This window comes from Perna viridis, chromosome 2 (assembly GCF_037379345.1).
Source record: "Perna viridis isolate PV_CMFRI_1.1 ecotype Kerala chromosome 2, ASM3737934v1, whole genome shotgun sequence".
Classification (NCBI taxonomy): Eukaryota; Metazoa; Mollusca; class Bivalvia; order Mytilida; family Mytilidae; genus Perna; species Perna viridis.
This window is the reverse complement of record NC_142446.1, coordinates 53426068-53453040: the sequence shown is the minus strand read 5'-3', so window position 1 is coordinate 53453040 and position 26973 is coordinate 53426068. Positions and strand designations below refer to the sequence as shown.

General features: G+C 30.5%; 1 protein-coding gene across 4 annotated transcripts; it reads right to left on the bottom strand.

Annotated features, from left to right (window-relative positions):
* Positions 1 to 919: 919 nt before the first annotated feature.
* On the bottom strand, positions 920 to 26945 carry LOC148626007 (choline-phosphate cytidylyltransferase A-like). 4 transcript variants are annotated; one of them, XM_088569540.1, is made up of 9 exons: positions 26789 to 26945; positions 21474 to 21583; positions 13732 to 13843; positions 12323 to 12439; positions 10531 to 10682; positions 9852 to 9934; positions 7845 to 7983; positions 6721 to 6855; positions 920 to 6208 (listed from the first exon to the last, which is right to left on the bottom strand). In XM_088569540.1, exons 2-9 carry the CDS (start codon positions 21573 to 21575, stop codon positions 5960 to 5962), a joined length of 1089 nt encoding a protein of 362 aa, XP_088425666.1. In that variant the 5' UTR covers positions 21576 to 21583; positions 26789 to 26945; the 3' UTR covers positions 920 to 5959. The 4 variants fall into 4 exon arrangements, with proteins under 4 accessions (XP_088425666.1, XP_088425665.1, XP_088425667.1 ...); XM_088569539.1 differs by lacking the exon at positions 26789 to 26945 and adding an exon at positions 23280 to 23400; XM_088569541.1 differs by lacking the exons at positions 21474 to 21583; positions 26789 to 26945 and adding an exon at positions 18402 to 18537.
* Positions 26946 to 26973: the final 28 nt, after the last annotated feature.

Here is a 26973-nt window from a genome sequence, read left to right as displayed (position 1 = left end):
ATTTGGTAGCATTTTTGAGTTATTGTACAAAGTGTGAACGACAGGTGGACAGAATCTGGTATACCATACAAGAAGGTTAAAAAAACCTAACATAAAGAACTACCCAATACTGTCAATTGCACATACATAAACATAAGTCTAATTATCAGTCTTGGAGAAAGAACATCTTATAAAATGCATGGATCCGTTTTTCTTCTTTTAACACAGAACAGTCCTTTTGCTAATCCTATATAGTAAGTCTAACTTTACTGTATAAAATACCTCATCATCTTTAAATAAAAAAATATAATGAAAATCATACATGGGAGATTTAATTTTTGTTTATCACTGTGTAATTTTAAAACGCACTTACATGTATATCATTTTAAATGAGGCTCCAGTGGAATGGGTTAAAACACATTTCTTAATATAACTTATTTAGAGCTAAAGATATGTCAGTTTACTAAGAAGTGAGTACATTTGCAAAAATTTCATATCCCAGTTATGATAAACAGCCTAATATTAAGATAGGAACATTTATTTTCATGGGTAATACAAATACTGTTAATACTTTTAATATTACAGTTATATATCAACACCTTTATGAAACCATGTATTTCTGAGGCTCTATCTGGGTAGAAAAAATACAAATAATCAAAATCAAGCTTTTAACAAAAACTTTCAGATATAGAACTCATATAGCAGATATTTCTTGCGCCAAGATAACCTGAATAATACAGTCCAGTCTCTGTATTTGTTTCTCTTCTCCTCTAAAGGAGTGATCGTAGGGAATGTAATATATCAACTGAATTATTCAGGTCAATGCCATGAAGAACTTACAGATACTATGCTAAAAACCCTGCACACTAATGAAATATTGTTTAAAAAACAAAGACAAGGGTTTGAGGCATATTTGAGAGGTATAAATAGTGAGTAGATGTATTAGCCGATTTCTTTATTAAAAATGAATTCAAAGATACATTGTACAACTGGTATAAATAACATTTCATAACAATTACTAAGAAAGCAATAAATACATTCGTGTAATATTGCACTAAACTCAACAATCATGAATCACAATTTAAATGCATTAAATAATCATAATAAAAGAAACTAAGAGTAAGGGTTTATGGAATAAATTTTATTTGTGTAAACAATTGAGGTTTATAAATGAAGCTGAAGTTATTAACATTCTTGGACCAATAAACAAAGATTTAAGTACCATTCTGTGTAAGAATCAGGCAATGGGTGGCACATCATAATTTTCTGTTTGGTCTTTTTTGCCTTAAATATATTCAATACAACTAGAAAACAACAGAACAGGTATTTGAATTTATCCTAAAGCATCTGTGACATGGATATTTTTTGACTGCTTACATAAAGAAAAAGTGTGGGAAAATTTTCCCACCATTTCTCCATAGTGCATTTCAACTAAATTTGACCTATCAATATTTTTAAAAGGCAAACTTTACAAACACTTTGACAGTAATTTCTTGGGGTTATGAGGTATAAATACTTGGATAATGCAATAAAATCTCTGTGTATTTTTTCTTCATGTGCCACACGTTATACACATTTTGCCTGATTCCTAGATGGAGGAGTACTTAATTGTTTATTGTTTTCTATGTTTAGGTTTCTAGAATATGAAATAATAATCGTCTCCAGTAGTTCATGCAAATTGAACTTACCATTTATACAATTTCATATATTCATTATCATTAATTTTAAAGTATGTTTTTTTCACAATTTTATCTCTAACATTTAATCAAACACATTTTGCTTGACGAAGAAAAGAGCTGACCAGTATGTGAAATATACCAATGCAACACAATTTCCCCCATCTCCAAATGAATAAAACTTATCATATTTAACAAAGATTTTAATATAAAAATAGGAGATGAGGCAAAATTGCCAATGAGACAGTTCTCAACCAAATGAAGTTATTTCTTATCCTTTTTTGGCACTCCTAGTGTGCTTTTGCCTTTCATGAGTAAAGGAAGAAACACAAATAGAGATTTCTAGACACCAGGCCATTTACAACCAAAATAAATAAATGAATAAATTGTGCTGTAATAGTACCATTAGTCATGGATACCGCTAGCTATTTTTGCCAATTTGTTAAAAATTTGGAATTCACAGATTTCATTAAAGCTTAAAATAATTTGATGAGATTCTCCCTCACTGACACTTTCTCATGTGGGAGATTTTTACGTATCACTAAAAGCAAATTTCTGATGAAAGATTCAATAGCCTTTTTTTATATTTTCTAAATGCTAGCCATTTTAGCATATTTTTTAAAGGGACGCAACCCATCAACACATGACAACCTGGTTGGCTCGCTCATTTGGGAAAGGAAGAACAGAAAACATTTCTTTCTTTGGAACTTAAACTAATTTCACTTCAGTAAGTACCTAAATATTTATTTTTAAGTATCCACATACTTACTGCAGCCCAAATAAATCAAATATTTGATTTGAAGTCTAGTGCTGTCCATTGCCCAAATCAGACAGTAAACCAGTTTGTTGGATTGAAAAGAGCTTCTCTGTGCTTAAAATTTAAAAAAAATAAGTCAAAGATGGGAATATGAAAAAGGACTTTTATTTTTTCACAGAGAATATAGTAACTTCGCAAATCTTACACTTTTATGTGGGCGATTCTGAATTTTCATTGATTTTTTAAACTAAAAGGTATGATTCTACTATCAAGATAGTAACTTAAAAGTTTTTTTTTTCAGAAATATAAAAATTATACCAATCAAGACTGTAAACCTATAATACAGTGAAACCTGCTAAACCAAACCCTGACTAATCCCAAAAAACCTGTCTAAACCAGACACTTCAAAACATTCCTTAATATAATACTCAGTAATTTATTTTGTACCTTGGTAAACCAAACACCTGTCTAATCTAAACCAATTTCAAAGCCCAAAAGGTGTTTGGTTGATACCATTTTCACTGTAATAAAATGTTTACAAAGAAAGGTTTAGCTTCTCTCAAAAAATTAAAGCTAATTTCTGATGGCCAATTTATACAAAGACTCTTTGATCATGTGTACTTAGCTCACATCATGGCCGAATTTTGTATGGAATTCTAAGAGATTCAGATTGTATCATAACTTTAAAATACTGATGTATATTGCAGCAATGAAACATATTGTTTTAACCTAGGAATAATAAAATAAATAAAAAATATAAAAAAATGAATATTTTAGAAAGAAAGTTCTTAGTACAAATGTACTGAGATCTACCAATCTTGGTACATGAAACACATGTGAACATACATACAAAAATCATAAGCTAACAGAAAGCCTGTTTCATCGAAGCTTTGACATTAAAAACAGTGTATCTAAGCAAGCTGAAAGTAGTTAAAGTTACAGAGTTTAAACTTAGAATGTTAATAAATGGCCCATTTAAATCTTGAATACCTGTAATAAATGTTGAAAATAGCCTGTTTAAAAATATTCTTTTCCAACCATAATGACACTGTTATGCACAGTCACAAAGAACACAACATTATCTACAATACAGTGAAACCTGTCTAAACCAAACCCTGAATAATCTTAAAACCTGTCTAAACCAGACACCTTTTAAAGTTCCTTTATATCAATACAAATGTGTTTTTGAACCTTTATAATGTGAACATCTATCTAAACCAAACCAAATTAAAAGTCTAAAACAAGTTTGTTTTAGACAAGTTTAACTGTATTTCACACTTCAATAAATAGATAATCTTCTTAATAACATAGCCTAAGGAATGTTACTGACACACAATATGAAAAATACTGTTTTAGAATAATAAAAAGCAGTACAAAATATATTCTCTTTGTTTTTTTCTGCCATTAGTCTGAATCAACACAGCCTTAGTCACGGTTTAAGAGGGTAGGATGCCACAGGCATTTATATTTTCTTATACCTCATGAATAAATATCATATATACGAAGAGATTAACAAAGAAACAATATTACAAAAATATTACAAAAATGAAGATGACTTTTTAAAAAGTGGGTGTTAACAAAAATGAGCCACAAAAGATAGAAAACAGTTTTCTACTTCTTTTTCACGGTAAATTAAATTTATCAATTATTACATTTATGGTTATAACAAAAATATCCAAAGCAATATCAGCAATTTAACATTAATGAACTTCATCTTTACAATACACAAGTAACACCAAACCAAAAGAAAAAAAAAACCAACTTATTCTTTAGCACAGCAGGGGTAACTTAGATGAAAGGAAAAATAACTTGAAAAGCACTTAAGAATTTATATCAATTTTTGTCCATGCTAATGAATTAAACAAGCAATAAAATTCTTCAGAGGGCACAGCTTCATATGATCAAAGAGGTTGAACCCTGAAAGTTGAGGCAAGTTTGGACACACCAAATCTTGAAAAAAGCTCCATCACTTATAGTTAAGTTACTGTCTGGACATCAGGAAAATGTTTGTTTCTGGCCCCTGTTTTGCCATTCAACCCTAAACAGATCAAGTCTTAACCCCCCAAAATCAATTCCAGCAAGACCATCAGGGTATAGAATATTGTGGAGCAACATAATAGACATCCATATGGTTTTACTACAGCTATATATTTAATTATGAATACTTCTTTTTTTGGCCTTATTTTGACCCCTAATTAAAAAACCATTGGGGCCAAAATCCCCAAAATTCATCCAAACCTTCCTTTTAGTGATTTGGAACCCTGTTATAAAATTGCTATCATGTGAAAACAAAGGGTCTACAGATGAGGACAGCGCCATACCATTAAATGACTGCAAATATTTTGTGGTTGTATGAAAAAATACTTGCAATTTCTTTTTTAGTGAATAACTAAGTGAATACTTTAGGTAAGAATATAAACACACTGTGTTGTAATACAATGCACAACAAATAACACCACAAAGATAGATTAATGATGTTAGAAAAAATGAAACTAAATTCATAACATTTGAGAGAAAAATGTATAGATTACAAGCAACATATCAAAAACAAATCAGGCATTCTCTAATTTTTAGACCGAGGAAAAGAGGAAGTATTACCCCCTCTCCCTCCTAAACCCACCCCTTCCCCCCAAAAGAAAAAAAAATCAACAAAATATCAATTACCTACAATGCATTGGCACAACAGTAAAACCAAGCCAATGACTTTACAGAAGCAAAAGACTATTTCAAGAGTAAAAGTTCTTTTCTAAAAAAGAGTAAGAAGCTCCAGGGTGCCATTTATACATAAATAACATGTCATGGACAATAACTGCTATATTGTAATAAGGATATTTCTTCAATTACAAGATTCAAAATTTTTTATTTGGATGCAAAACAGAAAGAAAACAAAAACAAAAAACAAAAACAGAACAAAACAAAAAGATAGAAAACAAGCAAAAGAGGGCAAAATTCATTGTAAGACAGTATTAATGGAATGTGAGAAGGAAAAATCAGATGTTAAAAATACTGTAATACAACTACAAACAAAACAAATTAAGCAAGACTATAGTATAATATTTTAAGAAGCTGTCTTTGTAAGAATCATGCAAAATCTGAAAAATGTGATACACCTCAAAAAAGGCTATATTTTTATTTTTGTAATTAAGTTGTTTTATGGGTCTATACTATGAAATGTGTAATTATTCATTCAAATCTGCCTGCTCTTAGGAGATAATCAACATTGAAAATCCAGTAGATTCTATTGTATTTGAGTGTCATTTACAGAGTTATCTCCCTTAATTTTGAAATCTTCAGTGCATTCTATATAATACTTATCTCCTATGAACATGGGTTATATGAAAAACACATGTAACTTTAAGTTTACCATGACATTTCAAACAAAATATCAAGAAGAAAATTATGTAGGCTTTTAACCCATGAATTATATTTTGCATGATTCTTAGCCGGAGTGCTACTTAAGTTTTTCTAAATTTAGTCTACTTAAACAAATTTATTTCCTAATTGTGTCATTTCAATGATATGGTGAGATGAATAGGCTATATTTTACTTATTTCACCGGATCATGGTCCATTTCTTCATGAAAATCTAATGATGTAGCCCCTAATAATTCAGAAGTGTCAGATTTTTTCTTTGACGGGGGGCAATTTAAGACTGGAGTTTGTGCGAGAGCTTCCTCGTACTCCTCTTCTTCATCTTCATCTTCGTCCTCATCATTGTCACTAGCTCCAGGGACAGGGCTAGACGGAGGTGAAATTGCGTTCTTTATTCTAACTGTATTTTCTGCCACCCATAGTCCCTATTAAATATAGATGAAAAATAAATCTCAAATTGCAATACATGTAGTTGAATACAAGTAGCCCTCTGCTATTCATGTATTACCAGTTTTAGAAAACAAAATATTTTTAACAAAAAAAATATTTATACCAGTAAATATAAATTAACAGCTGTGCTCATTCTTACTAAAGTATGTCTGTCTCCCATTTAAGTATAAGTCTACTCAGGAGTCATGCATAAGCAATAAATGATTACACAAAGAACCAAGTTACCTATATATATTTCTTTGTTAAAAAATTGAACAAAAATCTGTACTGATCCTGCAGACTTCCATAACTCAAACTTCTGAATGTTAATAGAACTTTGTAGTAAATTATTAGATTTTTACATATCTTTCGGCTTATGCAACTGCTATGTTGATTCAGATTGTCAATCTTTTTTGAAAAAAAAATATAGCCAATAACTCATCTCCAACTGTTCTTTTATATAAAACATTTTTCATTAGTAGTTCTCCTATATAGAAATTCTACTTACAATAGTTCCATCTCTGCCAAACATTTCTAAAAAGTTGCCAATAAATTCTTTGGACTTTTCTTCCCATTTGTCAATGAATTCTTTCCCTTTATCTTTGATATTATTATACTTTTCTGAGAACTGTATCTTCTTTTCCTGGAAAGTATTTGACATTTCTTCAGTATTCAATGAAGACCTAATAACTTACTACACAGTATCTGTGCATTCCTGGGTGTAAACATTTCAGTAAACATAAAATCAACCAAATATATGAAATCTGTGAAAATTATTTATTTTTAATGTACTCAATAACAAAGACAGGTTAATTAATAGATAAACAACTTTGAAATAGCTATTGGGAATATCACTATGCATTAACTATCATCTATCACCATAAAACAATGACTTATCTCCCCTTGTACAGACCTCTCTTTTTTGTGTGCATCAAGTCTATATTACATTTAGAGTGTGATTGTTAAGTGATGTCATTGCACAAAATATCTCATCTATCAATTTTTAGCTGGACAATTAAATAGCAGTCTTTGTAAGAATCATGTTATTTGTATAAAATGTGATAGACTTAAAAGAAGGCTACATATTTTTTTTATTTTTGGTATTAAGTTTCTTTATAGGTTTATATGATGAAATGTATAATTATTCATTCCAATCTGTCTGCTCTTAGGAGATAATCCACACCAAAAATCTAATAGTTTCTATTGTATTTCAGTGTCATTTACAGAGTTATCTCCCTTAATTTTGAAGTCTACAGTACATTCTATAAAATTTTTATATAAGAACACAGGTTATTTGAAAAGCCACATGCTGATTTCTGTTAGCTATAACATTTTAAACAAAATATTAAAAATAAAAATATGTTGGCTTTCTAACCACAAATCACAATTTGCCTAATTCTTATGTGGAGTGCTATTTAAAAAACAGGAAATCAAAACTTTCTATCCTTTCTACGGTATTTTAATCCAAGAATGATATGGTTGTGAATTTTCCAGTTAATTATATAAGGAAGATCATCAAGTGAACTTTTCCCTGAATTTAGTCATATAACTCATTTGAAAAAGACAAAGTTACAATAATTGTGCATTGTATAAAATTATTTCAGAATAAGCAGATATTGATAATAAATTTACCCTCATATAGCTGACATTAAGGTCTTTAGCACTATATCCCCGACTGAGATTTCTTCTGACATACATGTCATAATCTTTTATTATTCTAGCTATAATATCTGTAGTTGATATTCCTTCTGTCCGCTGAGTTGCCAAAAACCTATAATTATATCAATACATGTATTATGAAACCTGTCCAAACCAAACCCAAAATAATACAAAAATCTGTTTAAACCAGACATTTTTAAGCCTATTTATATCAAATTAAATGTACTTTGAACCTTAGTAAACCAAACACTAAACTGAACTAGTTTTAAAGTTCAAAAGGAGTTTGGTTTAGACAGTTTCAACTACAGTATTGTGGATAAAGCCAAAGGTAATCATTTTCAAGTTTGAGGGGAAAAAGATTTATGAAATTTTGCCTTATAACTTTGTTGTTGCTATAGCAACCAGTTGTTTGAGAAGAAAAAGATTTATGAAATTTGGCCTTGTAACTTTGTTGTTGCTATAGCAACAAGTTGTTTGAGGGGGAAAAAATTATGAAATTTTGCCTTATAACTTGGTTGTTGCTATAATAACCAGTGGTTATAATATCAACCTTTAAGCTTTATAGATTTTACGTTGATGTGTACCACCTCAGATTTACAAGATGTGAAAGTATCATGAAATCTATAAATGCTTGAGGAACAATTCAGCATGTATACATGGACATACTGTTTTCTACTTCAATATGCTACAATACTTCTCTTTTGGCTGTTTTGTGAACAAACTATTTACATCTATTATGCTTTTATGACATCATTTTATACAATAATGGATTACTATAAAAGTGTTATTGTTTTGGGGTAAGAATTTGTTCATGGTTTAAAGTGCAGTCACAAAAGATGACTCATGCATGTTAAACCCAACCAAATTCACTTTTATTTCTTATTCAGACACAGTTACAAACCAGTCTTAGTTTGCCAGTTGGTCATTCACTTTCAAGATAAAAATTCAATTAAGTTGTGTATAAAATTGGTACTTTGCATGAGTTGTTGTTCTTGATTTTGTTTGAATTGGTTGAATATAGTGGGAGATGGATGTACATTTTTCTTAAAAATGCAAATCAAAATGCTGAAAATACACTTTTTGTACCATCAATATATTAAAATACTGTATAAGTAGACCGAAAAAGCATTGTTTGTTTGGTGGGTTTTTCTACAACATTAATCCCCTCTACCATAGGCAGTGTCTGAATTTTATATGAACTGGTACTTAAATAGATGTCTTTGCAAAATCTGAAAAATGTGATACACCCCAAAAAAGGCTACATTTTTTTATTTTTGTAATTAAGTTGTTTTATGGGTCTATATTATGAAATGTGTAATTATTCATTCAAACCTACCTGCTCTTAAGAGATAATCAAGATAAAAAATCCTATAGATTCTATTGTATTTGAGTGTCATTTACAGAGTTATCTCCCTTAATTTTGAAATCTACAGTGCATTCTATATAATTTTTATCTCCTATGAGCACGGTGTTATATGAGAAACTTAATGTTAATTTCTGTTTACTATGCCAATTCAAACAAAATATCAAAAATAAAAATATGTAGGCTTTTTACCTATGAATCACATTTTGTATGACTCTTAGCTGGAGTGCTACTTAAGTCATATGCACTTATGAATTCCATGAATGTAAACCAAATGGATTTCTCTTGAAGTATGGCTTCTGAAATTGTAACCAATGGGTTATCTGATTTCTCCAAGTAAGAAAGTTACATGACAGTATTTTCAGCACAAGGTTTAGCAAGTGTTTCAAATACCATCATTAATCCATGAATTCGAATCAAAATGTAAGACAATCTTTGTCTTATTTCTTAAAACAACAAAATTTATAATTGAAGTTCAAATTCTCTCAACCTGTGTGTGTACCATCTTTAAGCTAAACATATTACTTCATTATTTTTATACAACAGAACAAGAAATGGTTGAATTTGCTGGAAACTAAAGAAACCAATATAAATGGAAAGAAACAAATTATGCTTACATTCCTTTTTTTTTAAACCTAGCATAGATATCATCTGAGCCTATTGCACCATAAGGGAGGTCGTCATGTGCTACAAAGTCTATCTGAAAAACAAAATCATAAAACATTCAGCCTGTATAGCTAAAATTGTCTTTTATCCTAATCCATTCTTAATACAATTTTACGATACATAAGTAACACCAAACTAAAAGAAAAAAAAATCACTTATTCTTTAACATAGCAGGGGTTACTTAACAGTCAATGATAAAAGAAAAATAAATTTCATTACAATATAAATAAATAAACATGTTTTTATGGAGTGTAAACAAAATGAATTGTTAAGTAAAGGGTTTTATCTTGAATACCATAATTCACTTTCTCAAGTTTGTTGTAACATATCTATATAAATATCTTTAATACTAAGTGTGTGTTAATTATTGAAATCTTCTGATTTTGGGCAAAAAAAAAACCTGATTTGAATTACTGCAATACTGAGAAAACTCCTGTTTCAGTAACAGCAACGTGAAACTCCATACATGCATAAAAACTTTGCTGTAGACATGTTCACTTCAATAATACAAATTTGACTTATTGCGATACACTGACATTTTTCAAAATAATTTCTGAATTTCTTTAAAGTACAGAACATAAAAACAAAATTAACTGTAACCTTTTCACTTTGTCATTGTACATGTATCACCTTGTGTTCTTCAATAAATTCATCTGTTAAAGTCCAGGGAGCATCTGTGACCAACTCATCTACATATCTACAATGTCTTACAGCTTCATAACGCTCTTTCTCATCCATCACTGTTCTTCCTTTCATCTTCAACGTCAAAGCCTGATTACAAACTGTAAAAAGAACCCCAAATTATTTGATGCAAAATATACAATGAAGTGACAAAGAACTAGTATTCTCCTATCCCATACTTGGTACTTTAAGATAAAAAAAAATTCCATTTCACATCTTGATATCAAAGCATACCAAGTTTCATGAAAATTTGATTTGATCTTTATTGAATAAACAGGGAATAGCTTCTCCTTACAATTATATCTATACAGTCCATAAGTAGTTAAGTGTGACCTAATATTACACATACTTTCAGCAACAGTTTTGACCTTATTTTATCTTAACTAATAAAAACTGGTACTTTCTGTAAAACAAACAAAATCATAAATGTCTGGTTTAAACAGATTTTTGTATTATTTTGGGTTTGGTTTGGACAGGTTTCATAATACTTGAAGACCTCTTATTAAAAACTTTTAGAAATGTGAAGCTTCCTAATGACTCTGATATTGATGAAATCTTTGCAGTGTGTATTGATGACTTCCAGTGATGTAAAATATTGAAACTTTTGAAAAAATAAAAATCAATTTTACATACGATGGGAACATATCTTTTTGTAAGTTTAAACTGGTCTGGAGCTGGCATGTCAGTTAGCTGCCAGTAGTTTATATGTATATGTTTGTGTAATTTATATTCAGTTTCTATTTTTCATTGTAACACGTGACTCAGACCTTTTTGAACTGATGTTTAGGTAAATTAAATTTTTATATTTTTTCCACAGTGACCAGATTTTAAATGCGGAGGGTTGTGATCAAACTACTTTAACCACGCCACATTATTTGCGCCTTTCCCAAGTCAAGAATTTCTGGCCTCTGTATGTCTTGTTTCGTTTTCACCTTTAGTTTATTTTTTTTTATGTTACTTGAGTATTTAGGAGGCAACTCATTCACTGTACCTGTGTACAATGAAATTTTGGGGCCAGCTGCAGCCAGCCCTGCAATATGTGGATTTCCTACTCATTCATTGTAGACCAATAGGTGACCTTGGGCTGATATTTTCATCCCGGTTGGGTTATTTGTCTCTTTGACATATAACCATACCTATTCTAGTTACATTGTTCTCAAGTGAAAATAGGAATAATTTCCTTGTGACTTGGGTGAAAATTCAAATAATAGTAGCAAATACAATATTCACAATTTCCAAGGTTAAATCAATTACTTAAGTACAAATTCCTATAACATTTAGGCATTTCTAATGGTAGAGGTGATTTATGGTGTAGAAAAACCCACTGAACAAATGATGACTTTCCTATCTTTATATGCCAAGTTTTCACATTACTATAGTCCTTTCTACATATAGAGTTGTATATTGAAGGAAACCATACATTCATCTTCTATTTAAATCATCCAAATCAAGAAGGATAATTCTAGGAAAGTGCCAATTTCAAGAACAATCTATATCTCAAAGAAGCAACAAACAGAATGACAAACTCTGACTGAATAAGTGATCTGTAATTGTTTCTGAATGAGAAATAAAAAGTGAGTTTGGTGAGGTTTTGACATGCATGAATCACCTTCTGCCTGACTTTTATAAGGATTGCTACTTAAATTCCTAATGGGAATACATCTCAATTTTATGCTCCTGCATATCATGTTTTTTTCCCACCTGAACAGTTGACTATCAGTATTAAATTTATCATACAAACCTCCAACAATGAGATAAGAGTTGGGAATTGCCATTTTAGCCTGCATCAGTTGCCGTGCATGTCCTGAATGAAACATATCATAAATACCATCAGCATAGATCCTGACTCTTCTTGGTGCTGAAAAAAAAAGAAGAAAAAAAGATATAAACAATGTTAATCAGGTTTATGCTACTGAGTGATAAACCCTTAATAAAAGGGAATAAGGGAAATTCAGATTTGACTTGTTTCAAATTATGTTAAGAATTTTATACATGTGTGTGATGTCACTGCATCCTTAAATACACAAACTGCCATAGCGTCTATTTTAAAATGTGCATTATGTCCATATTTCAATCTATGGCTTTTGTTAATTCTTGCCAGCTCTTAACTTTTTAGTGCACTGTGGCTGTTTATTTCACTTCCAGTTAATGGTTTTGCATTTATAACTAATTCAATGACAAAGGCTACAAACTTTGATTCATAAATTCCATCACATCAACCTTTTATACATGCACAATGTGTTGATTTTAGAAGCTAACAGGAATTATGCATGGGAGATTTATGGGTTATCTCTCCCTTTTAATATGTTGTTACAGTGAGCAACATAGTTAATTTCAAGGAACAGAGTTTGTCTTCCCTTGATTCAATGACAATCACCTACTGAAATGTCTAAAGTAGTTAACTGAACAACTGACAAAGAGATTTACACTTTAATATCAAAAACATTTCATCAGGTGATGGTTATTCAAGGGTAGTTCAGCTCTATTTTAAGTTAATTATTTTACTTGATGTAAAAAATGATTCAGAGTATTGCAATTAGTATGGATACATAGCTTTTAAAATGGTCAAAGTTGTAATTATATACAAATTATCTCCCCTTGACCCCTGGGTGGGGAAACTATTAAATAACAATTTTGAAAACGAAACAATATTATTTCATAAAGTTTTATGAGTGTAAAATACAATTTCTGTTTAATATTATCAAAACTTTATTATCTGCATTCATGTTGTAAATGACTATTTGTCTTATCATGAATCCATGAGTTTTTTCCACTGTTTGGTTCAGTATAAACTTAAATTTGCAATATTCAAATAAATTTGGCATTTTTGTATTTGGTAGGGTTGTTGTCTCATTGATACATTCTCTGTTTCCACTTTCTTCTCTGGTTGATATGTAACAACTTATGGAAGAAATAACCCAGCTACACTTGGGTTATCTTCCCTTACATATACCATTCATATTTCCCCTATCTTCAAGTTTACAAAAAATGATTAAAAGAATTTAGAAATAACTATGCTACTATAGTATGTGAATAGACAGAAAAAACAAGAGATGAAAAGAAAGACAGTATGTGAATAGATAGAAAAACAAGAGATGAAAAGAAAGACAGACAAGACAGTTTCTTTCAAACTTTTGTCATATTCCCAACCTTTGCCAGCTTTAGCATCTTCCAGGTTGATTTTGATTGAGTAATCTATCTGGTCTCTCTCTTGTTTGGCTTCTATATCTTTACTTCTGGGTGCTGGTCCACAGACTTGCCACTGAAATTAAAAAAAATAATTTTCTCATCAACTCGTACTTGTTTTAAAAAAAATATTCTACAGAGTACAGCCTAATACGACTGCAAATGTCAGATCCTGGACAGTTGGGGGCAAGTATGAATAACATAAGCAAGCACAACATATTTTTAGATTGAATGATGATTTAAAGATATTTAACACAAATACTGGTAGAGATTTGTCACAAAATGAATTCCACTAAAATACCATGAAAAAAAATTTAAAAGCCTATACACATCTCAGAAAACCCATATGGACAGAAAATGCTGTTTGGAGGTAAAACTTGTATTTGGATTGCCTTTAATCATAGGGAAAAGAGGAAAACTAAAAAATATGAAATTTGTTGCCCAGGCCTAAAAAGAAGAGTGTCATCAAGAGGCTCTATTTGGTCCAGTCTACAAATATCTGTGGACTTTTGTGGTATAGAACCTACTGGAACTTAAATGTAGAGGCCTCAAGTTGAGCCGACAACCATATGTCTTTAAACTATGACACAACCACCACCACAGCCATCAACAACAGCCAATAGCATTATACTTGTTGCTGTCATACAATGACAACTGGAAAATTGTTGTGGGATGGTTTTAAGAGAAACCAACAGTCATTTCCTTCCCCCTTTCTTATAAGGTTTCATAAAAAATCTAAAATTGAAATGTTCCCACAATTCTTCCTCAACTCAAATTTGGACCAATCATATCGCTTGAAATGAAATTTTAGAAAAAACTCAAGGAATTGAGGAAAATCTTTTTTTCAAACTGAGATTTTTTTTAAGAAAATGAGAGCAAGTCAAAATAATTCTGATTGTTTCAAACGCTTTCAGTTTTTAAGTAATGCAATTTCAGATGAACAATCATGTCTAAACAACTTTATTCAGATAATCCTCTGTTAATGTAAAGGGTCAAGTAGTTAGACTTCTCAGGAAATGAATTAATTCAATGAATTAAGAGGACAAAATTCTTTATTTTTTGGGTTGGGGGGGGGGGGGTAATTCATTCACATAATGCCCTTCAGGCCTTCATTCATTGTGAGAAAAAGACTACGTTCATACAAAGATTCACTACTGACAATAAGTGTCTTTTTCATGACCGCAGTATAGAAATATTCTTGTACCAATTTCTCAACCTAAGACCTGCAATTCTGGGACTCATAAAACCAAATCGAGTTTCCTACACATAGATATAAACTGTATATCACCCACCACTAATGGTATATGGTGTCTAAGTCAAACATTTCCTTTTATATTATCTCAGATTAAAGGGCAGTTTAGTTAGCACATCTACATGTAATAATAAATTGCTGCACTTTAGGCGCATGATACACCCGTTGCCCTTTTAACTTGTCCTTATACTTTTCATGTACTTATATGATTCACTAGAAATACTGTGAGCCCTGTCAAATACCCTCCCTCCCCACAAAAAAAAAGTAAATAAAAAATGCACAAAAAATTTGGCACTATCAAGGTTACCTCAAGTTTAACTAAGTTTGTTGTCTTGATTTTTCACCCATACATTTCTATCTTGTTCAAAACACACTTTTCTGACAAGGTTACCAAGTACCTTTTATGTTTATTAGTCGATCATCATAACAAATAGTCAGTTTTCAACGATTTTTCAACAAATAAAATTTCCTTGGCTGTTTCTGTCCTTTTTTAAAGAGTAGTTCTTCATAACATGGAAACGTAAAATTTGAAATTTATACAAATCAGAAGGGAGCTTACTTCAATAGATGTGAACAATTGACCAAAGTTTCACAAAAGTTAGTGAAAGTGTTTTTGAGTAATTGTGCGAAAACTTAAAAATCCCCTTTTTTTTAAGTATGAAAATTCATAACAAGGAAACAATGAATCTGAAATTTATAAAAATCGAAATGAAGCTTATTTCAATAGATATGAATAATTCACCAAAGTTTCATAAAAGTTAGTGGAAGTGTTTTTGAGTTATTGTCTGAAAAGTGGTTGACGGATGGACGGATGGACAACGTTTTACCATAATACGTCCCATCTTAGACGGACATATAAAAAATACAGCATGATGAATATGAAAGCAATCCACCAAGTTATTTCAAATGTGATGAACACACAAGATCTTCCAAAGTTGACAAATGTTGAAAATAGTCTATATAACATAACTCTTACAGTTGAATCAAAATGGTGATGCAGTAAATACTTTCAGGCATGGAACCAAAGACGGGCATGCCAGGCAGGCATACAATGAGAGTTTGTCAGTGGGGTTGTTGTCTCTGACATATTCACCATACCTAATCTCCTTATATTAGAGGGACCTGATGGGTTATTTTCGTTCTTCGTGATTGGTGCATCTTCGCTATAACGATCCATTTTTCTACAGATTCTACAGATGTGATTCGTGATGAAAGCATTGTTCATGAATCGTTTTCATTGGAGTTTTATTTTCGTTCTTCGTGATTGAGACATATATTTCGTTCTCGTGTTTTTTTTTCCATTACAGAAATATAAAGAGTTCCATTGAGTTGTCTTTCTTGGCTTAAAAAGTTGAAGTGGCACAATTTAATTTAGAACCTGGGAGAATTCAACATGTAAACAAGTAATGAGCCAGTAATATATCTGATTATAGCTTAATTAAACCAATCTACAACACAAACAACCAGCTACTGAATCTCTATTATCGAGATTGATTGGGGATATTCTTTTTATATTTTCATGATCTGTGATCATGGAAATTTATCTTCTGTGAATTGTGATTGACAAAAAAATCAACTCGTGAATCGTGATGAGACTCCCCCATCAGTCCCCTCATATTTAGCAAGTCAAAAGTTTGCAGCAAGGACAATAAATTATCATAGGGATTTTGTTCTACAGCAGTAACTTCCTGTTTGATGAAAACACTTTGCTTTAACATCTGTAAATTTGAAATTACAGATAAAATTTTGCTTAAGCTCCTCTCAAATAGCCCTGTCTACTACAACCTGTATGAGATATAGTAAAACCTATCTAAATCAAACCCCTTTCGGACTGTAGAGTTCAGTCAGTTTGGACAGGTGTAGGATTTATCCAGGTTAAAAATACATTTAAACAAACAAAATGGAACTTCAAAACGTGTCTGTTATAAGCAGGTTTTCGGTTAATTCAGGGTTTGGTTTAGACAGGTTTTACTGTACTAGCCCCCTAATGGTTCAAGAACAAGAGCATAACTGAATAGTAACAATGTCAAACACGAGACCAAGAGATAACTGGACCTGTCAATTTAAGGTCATCACCAGCCTTCATAATGATATAAATATCACATTCAAGTACTTATTAGTTGGACTTTGGACTTTTCATTGCATAATAAACATTTAAATTTTGTATTTTACACTAGTGACATAATTTTTTAGTATTTCTGACCCAATTCTTTAGAGATTCCAAAGTGCTTTAAGAAAATAGCAAAGATTTTAGAATTTTTGCCATATTTTCATATTTTACCTCAGCAAGATTTAAATCCTATTTTTAAATGTAAAAACAACTCAAATTACAGAAAAATATGTTCAACAACAGAATAATGAAATTGATAAACTTATCTCCTTTGTACTTTAATTATAACTGACTTACATTGTAATGAAAAACAGGAGCATGATATATCAATTAAATTATACATTTATTTTAAAATCAAACAAGGAATCTGTGAGTGATGGCTCACTAGTGATACTGACGAAGTTGTCAATTTTTTTCTGAAAATAGATCCTACTATATAGTTGTCATACAGGAAGCATGTGTTCAGATTTCATTCAGCTGTGATGAGTAGTTGCTGAGAAAACTGTGACTGAAAATTGTTACTGATGGAAGCATTGAGAAGGGTGAAACAGTATATCTTCTCTCCTTAAGAGTGGGGGTATAATAATTTTAAAGACAAGAGGTCCAAATATCATTTATCAATTATACAAAAATATACATTGAAAATTTCCAGAATAATAGTGAAAAAAAGCTTTTAATGCACTTACTGGATTACATGTAACATTTTCATTATTTTCAAATGGCAAGGTTTTTATATGCCGCACTGAATGTACCACATACACCTTTTTAGTTATATAAACTCTATAATTTTACAATATTTTTTGTTTTTGAATTTATATAAAGCTTGGTCTAAATGTCTCTTTTAATTTTCAACATCCAATAAAAAAAATTGAGATAAAAATCAAGAGATGGACTTTGTAAAAGCACAGATTGGCAAAGGATACTTATATGTAATTTCAATATATGTTTGTAATATTTTATTTGAATAAAATGTGTTTAAACTAGAGAAATCAATGAATTTCCATTGAATATTTATTACATTGCAACCAAAAGTTAAAATCATCAAAATAATATAAAAAAGATAAAAAAGTTGGTGTTTTAGACTGACCTGATTGTTGTTCATCTCAGGAGATGGTTTCAAAGACATTTTCACTGTAAACTGATGAAGAAGTCAGTGAACTAAACACAATTAAAATGAACACTTCTAAAACCTATTCATCTCATTTGCATATTCACTAATCTCATGGTTGGGTTGTTATGAACTATGATCTGTAATTAATGAAGATAACTTACTCTATGACACCCTGAGGAGGAGCGATCAGTTGGGTACATTGATGATATCTTGTACTACACTGACTCATACTGACTAAATCTAATATTGACTACTAAAGGGAACAGCTTGCATTATAGGATTTATGTACTTTAATCAGTGTTGTCACATTTTAGATGAGAATTTATAAAGTAAATACAAATGCTGCCTATATATGAGATTTGTTTAAAAGATAAAGATATTAATAGTTACTAGTAGTTGGCTTCTTAATCGATGCACATTAGGTCAGATTTGTGGCGGAACAAGAAGTTCCGAAAAGGGGGGATGGTCCTACTCGGGGAAATTTCCAGTCTTTTCTAAATCATCAACCAAAACAAACACCTCTTTGGATTAACCCATGCAAACTACTTACTTCATGTCAAATATATATCAGAAATAGCAATTTTAAGCAGTAAATATACGTCTATGTCTCTCATATCAGAAAAAAATTGTTCTGTTCTCAGATTCTGATTGGTGTAAATTCTAAGCAATGATGACAGAACCTCAGAAATCTCTTTACAATGGTGATATGCACAAATTTGTAAATAAAACAGCACTCTTTTTTAGAATTTGAGTAAAATATCTGATATACTGAAATAAAGCAAACACCTGTCTAAACCAGACACCTTCTTAACACAGATTTTAAGTACCATTCTGTGTAAGAATCAGGCAATGGGTCATTCATCATTTTCCCCAATTTAGGGAAAATAGTAGTATTTATTTCCCTGCATTAGGTTGACAAATCATTTACCCTATTCAGATGAAAGGCAAATTTTATAAAAACTTTGATGGTTATTTCTAGTGGTTATCAGGTATAATTAATTGCTTAATAAAATCTCTGCATTTTTTTCCTTCCTGTGCCACACCTTACATACATTTTTCCAAGATTCTTAAATGGAAAAGTACTTAAGTCATTGTGAACCTTGGTAAAGTGAACTTGAGCCTAAATGGAACCATCTTTCAGATCAACCTATATTGACCAAAATTAACCCTATTAAATTGGCCACATTCTCTAACAATTGAGCTCCCAAATGCAGATCAACCTAACTTTAATTAACCTAGCTTGCCAAAGCAGATCAGCCTTTTGTTCTTTGAAATGAGCTTACCAATGTATCTTTTGACTGAGCACATCAAAGTAAATCAATCACATAGTCTTTAGACTGAGCCTTCCGACACAGAACAGGCTACGTGTTCTATTAATTGAGCTTGCCAACTAGCATCAATTGTTGTCAGACACAAGGATTAAAAAAGATCAGTGCGCTAGCTCTGATGCAACATTCAGCAAGTAGGCCTGTCATCTTACTCAGACACATTATTCAGAGTCCAAGTCAGTTTCTCTATCTCCTAAATAAGATGTGCTTTGAAGAGATATAGTGACTTCAGATATAAAAGTCTCTGACATGACCTGATTGGTAATTGTACAATGTTTATCTTTTTTTCAGTCTTTGGTATTGTTTGATATCGGATAAGTTTTTTTTATTGAGCATTACTTCTCACATTGTAATTTGCCTTGCATGTGTAAATTTTGCCTCTCATTCATTTGTCCACCAATGCAATATTTATATTTATCACTACTAAGCAAACATTGTTATTAGAACAAATGAGTTATCTCTCTTTCTCAAATGCAGTTATTTTTTTGTTAAAGCATTAGTTGAATATAAACTATATGTATTATCATATAAATTGAAACTATCAAATTAAATCAAAATGGATATTCAACAAGTGTCATTCCGTATACATTCCTATTTATTTCTCTTCATTTGTAGTGTTTTTTGTTATATCATATATACATGAAAATATCCTCATGATAGGAATAAACTACAATAAATGATCATAAAATGCAAACTCTTTGTCACCAGAACAGCAACAAGCTTTTCTAATACAAGGAAAGTGTAGTAAGAAAATATAATTTCATTTTATTTATGACCTGGTCTTGTGTTTAACAATATGTCTCTTCTAATGGTGATCAATATAAGTACTACAACATAAAATGGTTTTGAGTCTTAGGTTTATCTTGATATTACGTAAAATTTAACAGGTTAGCACTATTGACTATGGGAAAGTAAATACATAACATCAACTAAAATTATAATAAAGAAATTGAGTTATCTCCCTTTAGTCAATCAAAAACTTTTCTGGTGCACAAATATTTTATTGCTTTGAAATAGATAACTTCAAGAAATGAATGAAAGGGTAAAATAAAACTGTTGCAAAAGAGTCAAACGCTATATAAGAATCTTTAGAAAAAAAATTATAAGACATGAAAAATTGCAGATATGGATATTGCAACACAATACCCTGAACTGAACACGTTTACACTGTTATCCATATTCTGTACGCATATCAAAATGGTCTGTAAATTCTAGATTAAAATGTATTTGTGACACACTGTGCCTTTAAATAGATATCATATCTAATCAGTCAATCTCTAAAAACATGAAGCCTCTTAAAAAAACCTGAAAATGAAAATGATTGATAAAAAAACCATTTGGTAAAAATGTCTTTCTTTTTTGCATATTTTTTGTTTTGAACCAATAAAAAAAACCTTTTCACAGAATTTCATAAAGATCACAAAGGTTTTCATCACTGATGCAGTTGATGACATTTAATCATTAAGCATAGCATAAAATTTGGCAGGCAAGGGTATTTTACTAATAATTAATCCAGAATTTTAAACTTGGCTCTGCAGACGTTTTGTTTATCACTAAAACTATTTATTATTTTGTTTTTAGATTATTCAACAGTGCATTTGTTATGTTTCATCATATCCCATTCTTTTTCAATTAAACCAAAATAAAAATTTTTGAATTGTAGAATAATGAAATGTAATTCACACAGCTGCATGCCAAAGACTATCATAGTAACAGGGTCATTCAACAGCCCTAGCCTGAGGTATCATAAAAAATTCTCAAGTTGAGGAATTCTTCAAATCCTGTGGTTTTCCTCATATCTTCAATTACAAGTGATCTGATTGGTCGAAATTTGTTTCAGGGAATGATTTGAGAAAAATCTCAATTTGAGATGTTTTACGAAACCAAACCCTGAAATATACATACAGGTACTTGTTTTCCAGGATCATCTTTTGATGCTTTACTGCAATTGGGTTGGTTGTCTGTCTTCAATTGACCAACAATGTTTCTTTTTCTCCCACTAGACATTGTGCTACCTAAAAAAAAATGAAAAAAATGATGAAGAAGGAAGTAAGAGATTTGATAATATCGTATCCCAAAATTAAGGAGGTAAACTAAGGGTAAGGGATATAACTTCAATTTCACCACAGCCTATCCAGCTTTCAATTGAAACAGAATGATATGAATCATGAGATTGATGTAAAATGCTGAATACAAATGTTCCAATGATTTGTAAGAGTTGTGTCCCTTACCCTAAGTCTACGAAAAACAAAAAATACAACACTTAAGAACCAATAAGAAAAGTGAACAGTACATATCCCACTAAAATAAAATTTCAAAAAGATCGGATAAGTTTAACTCAAGTTAACGTAAATAAGTTAATGTATGCTAACAATGCCAATGCCGCCTGCCAACGACGACAGGGTGATACTACCAGTATTTTACATCTAAAAAAAATGTTTGCATTCATATAAAAAACAGGGATACAACTGTTGTTTAAAACCCTTCACCATTTCAAACATCTTTATAACATAATTTTGTCAGACACAAATACCATGAAGCTGGAGTTCATTACTTTCAACACTGATGCAAAAATTTGTTTAAAACACTGACACTAGTAGTGTTGTCAGAGCTGTACTCAACAAATGACCAATCACAATCTAAAACTAATCTTCTGTGGTGATCTTATTTGTCAAGTAGTTTGATAGAAAGTGATACTGTTTATACTTGATGATGTATTGTAATGGGAAAAGCTCTGCTCTGAATATATGGTACTTGGCAGGGTATAACAGTTACAGTACAACTAAAGCCTGGGCTTACACATAATTTTAGTTTAATCATAATTCATGCAGATTCTACTAGCCTAAATTCTGGGGATTTTCTCATTTTGATATTTCAAAATGTTTACATGCATTTCCCACCAGGCCCTGCCTTGGAACGGATAGGAACCTGAAGCAGTCCCCAGAACATCTACCATTAGGTGCCTATACTTCCGTTTATAATTTGTTAGGCCTCTGTTTTGATCTGACAACAAGGAACCACAAGTAAAAAAAAATATTTTTAAGACCCTAAAACATACTGCAAATTCTGAAATTGTTGCAAGTTTTTTTCACAATAGCAGAAAATGTGACAGAGTTAAATCTATAAGAGCTAAAATTCTTAATATTAATGATGCAGGATTAAAAAAAAAAAATTGTTTGTTTAACTTCAATCATAAAAATACTACAATTTATACACATAACAATTTCTGAATTTTTACAAAACAACTTTTATTTATTTTCTTGTTTATCTCAAATTAAAAAATTATCCATAAATATAAGCAAAGTCTATTCTTCAAACTTCCTTAAATAAACTCATGAAGACGAAAAACAGAAAAGATGGTACACAATAGACTTGCTACAAGTTCCTCTTTATTATTTATATATGACACAGAAAATCTATGTAATTAACCTCTCTGATAACACCACTGCTAATTTCTGTGAATAATTAGTAGATTTGCTATCAGAGGGATACATGCAATCAATAAACTTTTTCATATATTCTTTAATATAAAGAGAGGGACTTGTAGCAAGTCTAGGTACACCAAAACAATGGTTACAAACATCAGTGACTTTGAATGTAAATACATTGGTACATGTACATGTATTTGATTGACAATCACATGTATTTACGATGAATATTTACATGTGCTATTTTAGTATCAAATTAATGAATGTCAAGAGGATATAATACCTTTTCTACTTTTCCCCATGTTTCTCCTGTGTGATAAAGAATTCCTTAAAATAGGTTTATAAACATTCAAATCAGACAGGAAACTTCGTTATTTACTATCTTAACTATATTAAAATGTTATCATATTCAATCTCACTGTTCAAAGTTCAAACTGTAACATTTAGCCCAGAAGATCGTTAGCTTTCAATGACAAAAGATTTAGGAAAGTCCTTGGTTTTGATAAAACTTTAAAACTGACCCTTCAATGTCAAAGGCACTACATGTATACATGATGTGTGATTGGACTAACTGGACTTACTAGACACATACATGTAGTTTTTATTATGTAACCCTTCAGTGACAGAAAAAAAAAACATAGCAACAACAGTACCAAAAATAAAGAAGCAAATTATAAAAAGACAAAATCATAAATGATCTTAAAGATTTTTTCAAGTTCTGACATATGGTTTCATAGAAAAGCTTGGAAAAGTTTAAAAATTCTAATAAAATTAAGTCTTGACTTAAAAAATAAAAAAAGAAAACAATATGGTGTATTTCAACTGAAAATTTCAGGATCGTACCTACATGTATTGCATGAAGCATCTTTTTTTGTCAACTTGTTTCATATAAAAATATGAATTTTCAGTACGCAAATAGTATTTAATTTCATGTAAACAATTTATTTTTAATTTGTTCAAGAGAAGTTTTCACATAAAATCATATCAATAGTAAAATTAAAAACATGTACTAAAAAAAGAGGCTCTTTCAAGGATAGATAATTGATGGGATATCTCAAAAAAAAAAAAAAAAAAAAAAAAAAATGCAATGGGAATGTCAGGTTTTTTTTCAAATAATTAGAAATAAGTTCACTGACCCCAATTTTCTTTAAAAATAAGAAAGAATGTCAATTAATTGTTCTTTTACAGGATTTTTTGCTTATCATTAAAAAAATTTGAAGACGTCTGAAATCTTTAAGACATTTTTTAAAACCTTTTCTGTATGTGTCTAATATAGTATAGTATAGCATAGTGTAGTATAGATAAGCAGTAAACATTTCAAGACAATATGCAAGTTCGGCATCAAAATGGAGAAAATGATAGACTTTTAAAAACATAAAAAGTGTAAAATTTTTGCTTAAAAAAACACTCTAATTCAAATGGAGCAAATCCTTGCTAATTATTTATTTTATTTCGAAGTAAAGACTTTTTGCTACTTTTAGTAGTATTCCAGCTAACAATCATGCAAATTCTGTAATATTTGATATACCCAAAAAGGACTACACATTTTTATTTTTGTTAAGTGACTTTATAAGTCTATATGATGTATAATAATTCATTCCAACTTGTCTGCTCTTAGGAGATAATTCACATTGAAAATCCAATGGATTCTACTGTATTTTAGTGTCATTTACAGAGTTGTCTCCCTTTATTTTGAATTCTACAATGTACAGTGCACTCTATATAATTTATATCTCTTATGAATGAGGGTTCTATGAAAAGTTTTTTTTTCTGTTTATTTAAGCATGTTAAAAAATTTATATAAAAAATAAAAATATATAGGCTTTCAAACCATGTACATGTGTATCACATTGTGCATGACTCTTTTGCTGGAGTGCTACTTTAATATAAAAAAAACTTATAACACCAGCGAGACATCATATAAACAAGAGAGATACAGAATGTAATATGCCAAGGGAATGAATATTTCCATGAAAAAGTGTCATTTTCGAGGGGGTACAGTATTTAGATTGGATCATAGATTTATCTACTAACTTAAAAGTAATTTATACAAAGTCATGCACGTGTTAGTGGCATAAGACAGAAAAGATGAAAGATTGCTCAATATTTCAAAATTTCAAATTTTCAGGGCCACAGATCATGGGGTTTCTGACTCATGTCTCTTACTAAGACTTGTAAAAGTCATGATGACAATATATATATGTACATATCTTTGTTTCTATCTTCAGGAACTATATCAAAATTGGTTTATACAACAGGTAATATATTCCTTTGTGGAAGGCTGCTATTTTTGTAGTGTTTCCTTATCAGACACAAGTGAAGTGTTACTTCTATACAAATAATTACAACTGATACAAACTAGAAATACTGTGAATAAGCTCACAAAATGGGATGGATTATCTCCCTTGTCAACAGATAGTAAAGAGAAAGTTAAAATATGTACTTTAACTTATCTTAAAGTACTTAATCATGAACATATTTTAAAAAAAAGATACATGTACTTTGTACTGACAAATAATTATTTTCCATTATCGCTTATAAGTACATTCTTAAAAAGTGCAGGAATTTGGAGCATGACATCAGGTATCAATCTGGAATTATGACCCAATAGATTAATTACCATCTGATTAAATTATTTATGGGAAAAAATGAACACAAGCCCTGTTCAACACAGATTTTAATACTTAAAAAAAGAATAGATATGGTGAAACACAACAAATGCACTGGCATATAACCTAAATCCAAATTAGTAAATATTTTCATAGATCCCAAAAAACACACCTTAGGGTGCATTATACAATTACATTAAGGCGCACTGTTTCGCACACCAAGTTACCCATGTCAAGTTTTGTAAAACTTAAAATTAAAAGTTGAAATTTTGTCGATATATTGCTTAAATGTAGTTAAGCATTTATACATAGACAGATGTAATATATGTAATGTTAAACAGGTGTAATTTAAATGAAGAATGGTATCCGGAACATTTCAGCCCCCTGCCATATTAGGTTCTCTCCTCAGCATCAGATGGCTGATTTTCAAAATATCTTTTTTTGCACAAACTTTTGGAAGTAAAATTGTGAGAGAATGAATCAAAAAGGGTCTTATTATTTTTACCTTTTTTCCACCTACTCCATGCATGCTTTCATCCTGTGCTAGTGTCTAAGTGCCTGATATTTAATAAAACATAGTATTTGGCGGTCAGTTTTGGAAAGGCAGCCCAGATTTGTACTAAAACTCAGTATTATTTTTTCAGTATGTTACCATGGCTACTGGTTTTTATAACAATAATCACTTAATTACTTATAAATGATTTGAATCTCCACACACCGAGGATTTTAAAAATATGCACTTTTTTCGACAAAATACTAGAAATTTATGTGAGGACTGCCTCAAAACAGTTTTATTTCAACAAAATGAGACCAAATTTTCAGAAATGACCTACATGTATTGTACTACCTTGGGTCTTTTCTTATTTTCTGGGTTGTTTTGACTCATTTGGTAAGCTTTATGAGTCACATTCAATTTTGACAGAGGACTTATCACATAGGTTTCTAAAGTACAACAATATTAGCAGTAATTCTTTGCATGAAACAAAAAAAAACACAAAAAAAATCACAAATTGAAATAACTTAAACAAAGTGACTTTAAATAGCTGGATAGCTGGCAGTAATGTCAACCAACATTTCAATGATGACAGAAACTTCATTTGTCTTTTACATACAGTCATTTTAATATCTCATTTTATGGAAAATAATTTTAGAGCCTGATTCGTGCCATGGAATAATTGCTTACTTTTCCTCTAAAAATAGTGTTTGTTTGCTGTAGGATTTCTGCCCTCCGATCGTGCATATATCTGTTAATCAAGTACTTAAAGCATTAGAAGAGCTGAAATCGTGGTCATACGATTTCCTGTCAGAATAAAAAATAACTGATTGTTTGTAAACAGAAAGTAGAGTAAATCACAAAAACAAATCTGG